At 61.3% G+C, this 7,773-nt stretch overlaps 1 protein-coding gene across 1 annotated transcript; it reads left to right on the forward strand.

Annotated features, from left to right (window-relative positions):
• The first annotated feature begins 3,370 nt into the window (after positions 1-3,370).
• ZBTB7A (zinc finger and BTB domain containing 7A) lies at positions 3,371-5,064 on the forward strand. Its single transcript, XM_017839889.1, has 2 exons — positions 3,371-3,374; positions 3,679-5,064. The coding sequence occupies exon 2, from the start codon at positions 3,694-3,696 to the stop codon at positions 5,062-5,064; it is 1,371 nt and encodes a 456-aa protein (XP_017695378.1). The 5' UTR covers positions 3,371-3,374; positions 3,679-3,693.
• Positions 5,065-7,773: the final 2,709 nt, after the last annotated feature.

Here is a 7,773-nt window from a genome sequence, read left to right on the forward strand (position 1 = left end):
TGGAGAAAAGGAGGTTCAGGGGGGACCTTCTGGCTCTGTAACTCCCTGACAGGAGGGGGGAGCCAAAGGGGGGTTGGGCTCTGCTTCCAGGGAACAACAGGACAAGAGGGAATGGCCTCCAGTTGTGCCAGGGGAGGTCCAGGTTGGACATCAGGAGGAATTTCTTCCTGGAAAGGTCAGTCAGGTGCTGGCAGGGGCTGCCCAGGGAGGTTTGGAGTCCCCACCCCTGGAGGTGTCCAAGGAACCCCTGGACATGGCCCTCAGTGCTCTGGGCTGGGGGACAAGGTGGGGACGGGTCACAAGGTGTGACTCCCTGATCCTGGAGGTCTTTTCCAACCTCAGCAATCCTGGGGTTCTGTTTTGGTGCTGAGGAGCAGCGTCAGACGGGGGTCGGTGCTGGTGGGAAATCAGCGGCTCAGGGAGGCAGAGGAACTTCCCCTGCTCCCGCAGCATTCAGCATCCAATCCAAAGCAGATTTTCCTGCCTGGAATGGGGGCTGTGTGTGTGCTGGGCTGTCCTGTGGAGCTGGAACGGCCCGAGCTCCGTTGTGTTGGGGTTTGGGAAGCTCAGAGCAGGGCTGGGGCTGCGGGTGGTGTCGCGCCAGGTCCGTAAATCAGCTCCATGAATCCCTCGGAGGGCTCCGGGCTCGTGACAAACCCTCTTTCACGGGTTTGTATTTTAAGTTGACGGGTTCCCCCCTCGGTTGGATGCGAGGCCCATTCCCAACCTTCTCCCAGGCGGCTGCTTTGGGGTGAAATGTGGCATCTTGGAGCCCTGCAGAGCCACCCAGTCTGGGACAGCGCCCTTGGAACTCCTCGGGAGCGGTCGGAGCGGGCAGGGAGAGAATGGAGCTGCCTGGGAAATTTAGGTCAGTAGTTGAAGCTCCCCCTTGGTGGCCCATTCAGACCTTTTCCTTGCCAAGGAGGGGACGAGCTGGTGGCTGTGCCAGCGGCTTTTGTCACTTGTCACCTGGCCCTCAGGGGCTTTTCCAAGTGGATTTCACCCATCCCGCCGGGATGTCGAGCCCGGTGGCTCCTGCTGGGAGCAGACAGTGGGTTTGGGGCTTTTAGGGGTGGAAACATAAGGTGGAAGACCCCAAAAAAGCTCCAAGTCCATAAGGTGGAAGACTCCCATCTCCCGTTAGTAATTCCCAGGTTCTGATGATCCGGCTGTTCAGCCCCTTGGAAAGGGAACGGGGTGGGATTTTAAGGGCTCTGGATGTGGCTGGAGCATCCCAGGCCCCGAATCCATTCCTGGGGGGGCTCGGAACAGCCCGTTTGCCCCCCGACGTCCTCGGCCACCGCGGCCGAGGGACACAAAGGGCGTGTTGTGCGAGGAGAATGAGGGGAGAAATTGGACAACTCTCCAAGCCAGCCCTCGGCAGTCTCATGACCCTGCAGCCGTTCCCACACCGTCCAGCCGATTATCCCGGCCCCCAGGCTGGGGGGGGTGACCTTCCCTGGATGTCCTGGCGGCTCCCAAAGGCCCCTGGGTCCCCGGGATCCGGGATCCGCACCGACGGAGCGCGGCCGCCCGGGGATCGTTGCCTGAAGCTTCCAAATGCTTCCCGAGGGAGGGAGGGGGGGGAAATCCTTTGTAAGGCATCTCATGGAGAAGGGAAGGGGAGGGAGGAGGGTTTAATGTCATTTTTAGGGGCTGGGAGGTGTTGGATGTGCTCTTCCCAGGAGTGCTGTGTGGTGGCTCCGAGCGGGGGGGTTTCGGGAGCTCTGGGGCTGAGGCAGCACAAACCTCCCCTGGAAGCTCAGGAGGCTGGAGGGGTCCCTCTGACCCCCTGGGGATTCTGGGATGAGGTGACCTTGCCCAAGGTCACACCTGGAGCCGGAATTCGGAACTGTCCTGCGCTTGGAAACAGCCTTTCCCTCCCTGCCAGGACCGGGATTTAAAAATCCCTGAAATTAAGGGCTCGGAGGTCAAATCCCAGAGCTCAGGATTTGCTCTGGAGTCGATCCCTTGCTCCAGGTGCCTCAGGAAGCCACTTTTGGTGCTTGGTCGTGGTGGCAGGACTTGTGCCTGCCCTGCACATCCAGCCCAGCTCCCCTGGATCCTCCCTCTTCCTCACCCCCATCCCATTCCAGTGGGGAGCAGAACCCCTGGCTGTTGTGGAATATCCAGGGATCTCTTCCTGCTCCGTGTGTTCCTCAGCCTCAGCCCCGCCTCCCTCCCGCCTTTTCTTTGTAGAAAACAGGAAGGTGCAGCAAATAAATTTATTTGCTGGGATTAAGGAAACTTTTGAAAAAAGAAGTAAATGTGGAAAAGTACCGAGTGGGAGGGGGGTGGGTGGGGGAAGCTGGAGTTGTGCAACCCAATCTCCTGCTCCGTGCTAGAACCCGGTGCTGGGAGTTGCTTCCTGGATAAATGGCTCCTGTTCTGGATCTGTCCTGACTCATCCACATCCCCCCTGTCCTGTGGGACAGGCCATGTTCTCCTGCTGTGCCTCAGTTTCCCTGAAAACCCGGAAACTGGGGGCTTGGATACTCCAGGCTTTTGTGCCAGGGTGGTTTGGGACCCGATTTGGGCGTGGAATTCTTGGCTTCTGATGATCCCAGTGCTTGGGGGGGGTGGGATATGTTGATTTTTGGGCTGCTGCAAGGAGCATGTGGATTTGCTGCTGGAGATGGAGAGGTGGGAAATGTTATCCCTGATTTTTGAGATCATGGGAGAATTAGGGGCTCGTTCAGGCTGGCAGTGAACCCACGTTTGGCCCCAGTGCCCCTCTCCTGGCGAAGGGAATCTCTTCCCAACAGGGCTGCCCGCTTCCCTCTGGGCATTCCAGTTCTTTGGAGTCGAGTGGATCTGTCAGGAGTGACTTTATTTCTCTTGTCCTTTGGGAGGAACAGCTGCTTCTGGTGAAGCCTTTCCAAGATCTGGGCCTGGTGCTGGCACTGGGTGATCCCAAAGTCCTCCCTCTCTCCTGTTCCCGGGAAGGTGCAGCAGATGGAGGTCCAAGGTTTCATCTCCAGCACCCACAGCAGCAGCTTGGGGTGGTTGCTGTTCCCCTCTCCCTGTCCCCAGGGGCTGCTGGGCCCTTCCCAAAGGATGCTCCCTGCCTGCATCTCTCCAGGTGTATCCCAGGGATGAGCAGTGGGAACGGTGTTCCCAGTTATGACTCTGTCAGCAGTTCTGCTGGGCTGGGTGAGCAGGGGGACTTTCCCAGTAGGAGTGGGGTTGGGAAATGCTCCCAGAGGTGGGCTGGGATGCTCTGGCAAGGCTCAGGCTGCTGGATCCCGATGCCAGGTGCTTCCTGGCCACATGATCCCTGCTCCTTGCCAAGCCTTGCTGGCCCTGGCCTGGTGTTAATTCAGCCACTTGAGAGCTCCTGGGCTCTGTTTCTCCTCCTCCCTCCAGGAGTGAAGGTAAGCACAGGTCCATCCTCACCTGGGGAGGAGGAAGCCAGGCAGGATGGCAGGCTCAGGGACATGGAGAGGGCCTGGGCACATGGAGAGGTCCAGGGGCATGGAGAGGTCTAGGGGATATGGAAATGTTCAGGGAACATGGAGAGGTCCAGGGACATGGAGAGGTCTAGGGGATATGGAAATGTCCAGGGAACATGGAGAGGGACACACGCGGCCGGCGCTGCCGGGCACGTTCCTCGGGAGTTCTCCCACGGGTTTGATGCCTCCCAGCCGTGACTCACCACCTTCCCCTCCTTCTCCGCAGCCTTTTGCGTGGAAGATGGCGGGTGGCGTGGACGGCCCCATAGGGATCCCGTTCCCGGATCACAGCAGCGACATCCTGAGCAGCCTGAACGAGCAGAGAAACAACGGGCTGCTGTGCGACGTGGTCATCCTGGTGGAAGGCCAGGAGTTCCCCACCCACCGCTCCGTCCTGGCGGCGTGCAGCCAGTACTTCAAGAAGCTCTTCACCTCAGGGTTAGTGGTGGACCAGCAAAACGTGTATGAGATAGACTTTGTGAGTGCGGACGCCCTGTCGGCGCTGCTGGAGTTCGCCTACACCGCGACCCTCACTGTCAGCACTTCGAACGTCAACGACATCCTCAACGCGGCCACTCTGCTGGAGATCCCGGCCGTCAGGGATGTCTGCACGGATCTCCTGGACAGGAAGATTCTGGCCAAAAATGACCAGATGGATACAGTAGATCAAATTGATCAGAGGAACCATCTCAGAGCAAAAGAGTACCTGGAGTTCTTCCAGAGCAACCCCGTCAACGGCCACCAAGGCAGCTTTCCGTGGACCAACCCAGAGTTGAGAGACCTTCAGAGACTGAACTTCCGAGGCCAAGAGGAGGAGGAGGAGTCGAACTGCAACGGCCTGGACTTCTACTCGCAGGCCACCCCAACCGAAAGACCAAAGGCAAGTGACTGTGACCCTGACAGCAACCCGGCCATGTGGCTGGACCGGGAGGAGGAGGAGCCGGTCACCGCCGGCATGTTCTCACCTTCCCAGAACGGACATTACAGCAGCCGTGGCTTGGCCACGCCGGGAGAAGAGGAGGGGGGGACCCCCCGGGGGCCTCTGGACCCGCAGGAAGCCGGCGACTCGCCCGGCTTCATCCCCGCCGGGGCGGAGACGGAGGACGACGCGCGGGAGGTGGACGACTTGGCCGCCAGCGCCCTCCTGCAGCAGATGATCAACTCGGTGGGGCGGCAGCAGCTCGGGGACGACGACCGCAAGGACGACGACGGGGTCATGGATTATTACTTGAAATACTTCGGCAGTTCGAACGAGGGCGACGTCTACCCGTCCTGGTCCCAGAAGGAGAAGAAGATCAGGGCCAAAGCATTCCAGAAGTGCCCCATCTGCGAGAAGGTGATCCAGGGCGCCGGGAAGCTGCCGCGCCACATCCGCACCCACACCGGGGAGAAGCCCTACGAGTGCAACATCTGCAACGTCCGATTCACCAGGTACGGGCTGGGGGGGAACGGGGGGGCTCTCCCACAAATCCGGCTCTTCCCTTGGCTTGGGAGCACGGGGGGCTCTCCCACAAACCCGGCTCTTCCCTTGGCTTGGGAGCACAGGGAGCTCTCCCACAAATCCAACTCTTCCCTTGGCTTGGGAGCACAGGGGGCTCTCCCACACATCTGACTCTCCCTTTCCCCTGGAGCACAGGGAGCTCTCCCACAAATCTGGCTCTGCCCTTGGCTTGGGAGCACGGGGGGCTCGCCCACAAATCCAACTCTGCCCTTTCCTCTGGAGCACAGGGGGCTCTCCCACAAATCCAACTCTGCCCTTTCCTCTGGAGCACAGGGGACTCTCCCACAAATCCGACTCTCCCCTTGACTTGGCTCTCCCACAAATCCAGCTCTGCCCTTGACCTGGAAGCACGGGGGGCTCTCCTACAGATCTGACTCTCCCTTGTCCCTGGAGCACAGGGGACTCTCCCACAAATCCGGCTCTGCCCTTGGCTTGGGAGCATGGGGGGCTCTCCCACAAATCCAGCTCTGCCCTTGACTTGGCTCTCCCACAAAACAGGCTTTGCCCTTGCCCCTGGAGCATGGGGGGCTCTCCCCCAAAACCAGCTCGGCCCTTTTCCCTCTCAGGTGATTTTATCTCTCCTGCTCCACTCATTTCCATCTTAAGCACCCAAACTAGGTAGGAAGGCCGGAGCTTTCCAGTGAGACGAGCAGTTTGGGTGTCTGACACTTGAGATGTCTCAAGGGGCCCATCCTGACAGGCAGTGCCACACCATCCCTCTGTCCTGAACAGCCCAGCTCTGCTGGAAACTGGGATTCTGAGGAGGCCAAGGGACGTGGTTGGTGGAACAGAGCTGCAGCTCTTCACCTCTGCGTGGTGGCCGAGGCCAGAGATGTTTGGAAGTGGCTCCGTGGGGTGGTTGGGTTGGAAGGAGGTTGGACCCCGCGCCGTCGGTGTCCTTGGCACACCCTGCCCCGAGCAGCCCCCTGGTGCAGCTCCCCGGGGGCGTTGGCCTGGGCCCTGCTTCTAATCAGGGTTCCTGCTCCTTCCCTGGGCCACGGGAACGCCAAAGAAAGGGGATATTGTTTGGATTCCTCCGGTTCACTCCGGTCCGAGCATGGCGGCGCCGCCTCCTCTCTCCGGGCTCCGCGGCTGCCGTGGCTGTGCCGGGGTGGGGGTCCCACCCTGCTCCCACCCCGGTGTCCCCCCGGCCCTGCCGAGGGGCTGCGTGGGCTGCCTGGCCCAGGAGCCTTCCCTGCCTGCTCCCTGCCTGCTCCCTGCCTGCCCAGCCATTCCCAGCCGTGCCAGTGCCCGCTGCTTTGCTGCCAGGACCAGCCCCTCGTGCTTTTGGGGGGTCCACGGGGCTGCCCCCCGAAACTGGTGGGGCCATACCGTGGGGCAGGAGGCCTCATCCTGCCCCTTCCCCTCGGCAGGGCCGCGCCCAGCCCACGTTGGAGAGCTGAGGAATGCAGATAATGGCGGGGGCAGGATGCCAACCCTCCCTCCCCGCTCCCCCGGCCCTGCCACGCGGCACCTCCCTGCTCCGGGGGCCCGGGGTGCTGATCCCACACCCCCTGCACCGAATCCAGGGGCCTGGAGTGCTCAGGAGCAGCGGGATATTCGAGTGCCAGGGGGTGCCTGGCAGCTGGTGCCACTGGGAGTGGTGGCAAGGGGGAGATGAGGGGAGACACAGGGATTTTTGGCAGGGGGAGGCCTGTGGGCAGTGCCACCCCGTCTCTTTTCCATCTCTCACCCACTCCATGGGTTTTGGATGGGGACCTGCTCCCTGCCGGCTCCTGGGAGGGCCTGGCACTGTCTCCCAGCCCCTATAAACAAGGTGCTTCCCTAAAACCCCCCATTCCAGGCAAAACACAGCCTCCTGCTTCTTCCCACGCCCGGGCTTTGGGCATGGAGAAGCCTGGATGGGGACAGGCTCGGCCTTGCTGTCCCCTGTCACATGTCCTGCCCTGAGCTGGATGTCCCCTCGATTTTATTATTCCTCGGCATCCCATCAGGAAAACAAATCCCTTCCCCATTCCCTGCGTCGGAGAGCCTGGAAACGGGGGAGCCAGGTGGGGACAAAACAGCCCCTGTTCCGGAACAGGGGGGGGGTTTGGGGCGAGGCAGGAGGACAAGCCGGGGCTGTTCGAGCCGGGGCTGTTCGAGCCGGGTGTTCCCGGCCACCCCCTGCATTCCCACCCGTTTGTGCTCCCTGCTGCTTCCTGGTTCCTGCGCGGTCACAGGGGGAGGAGCAGCAGCTGCGATAAGGAAGGAAAGGCACAGAGAGAGAGAGAGAGAGAGAGAGAGAGAGAGAGAGAGGGGAGGGGAGGTTTTATAACACGAAATAATTTGAATTTCCAAAGGCCAGTCTTGCTGTGCCGCTGCATCCCCTGGGGTTCCGTCCAGGCCACCCCTCGGAGGTGGGCACGACCTTGGTGGGGGTTTGATCCTTCCCTGGAGGTTTAGGGTTTTTTAGGGGCCTGACGGGGTCTGGATCAGGGTGTTCCATACAGGAGAGGAGAGAGGGATGGGGCTGGATCAAGGGCAGGGTGAAGCAGGTCCCCAGTGGGGGCGGGAGGGGCTCCTCGATCCCTCGCCACGCGCTTCGGGCCTGGGTTTTTTCCTCCAGGAAGCAGCAGTGGCTCACGTGGCCCTGCTGGCCCCGGGCCCGGCTGCTGCAACTGCCCTTCCCAGGCCTGGCTGCTCCAACTGCCCTTCCCTGGCTCCTGGTGCTCCAACTGCCCTTCCCTGGCTCCTTCTGCTCCAACTGCCCTTCCCTGGCTCCTGGTGCTCCAACTGCCCTTCCCTGGCTCCTGGTGCTCCAACTGCCCTTCCCTGGCTCCTGGTGCTCCAACTGCCCTTCCCTGTCTCCTTCTGCTC

Source organism: Lepidothrix coronata, unplaced genomic scaffold (genome assembly GCF_001604755.1).
Source record: "Lepidothrix coronata isolate B3197 unplaced genomic scaffold, Lepidothrix_coronata-1.0 Scaffold542, whole genome shotgun sequence".
Classification (NCBI taxonomy): domain Eukaryota; kingdom Metazoa; phylum Chordata; class Aves; order Passeriformes; family Pipridae; genus Lepidothrix; species Lepidothrix coronata.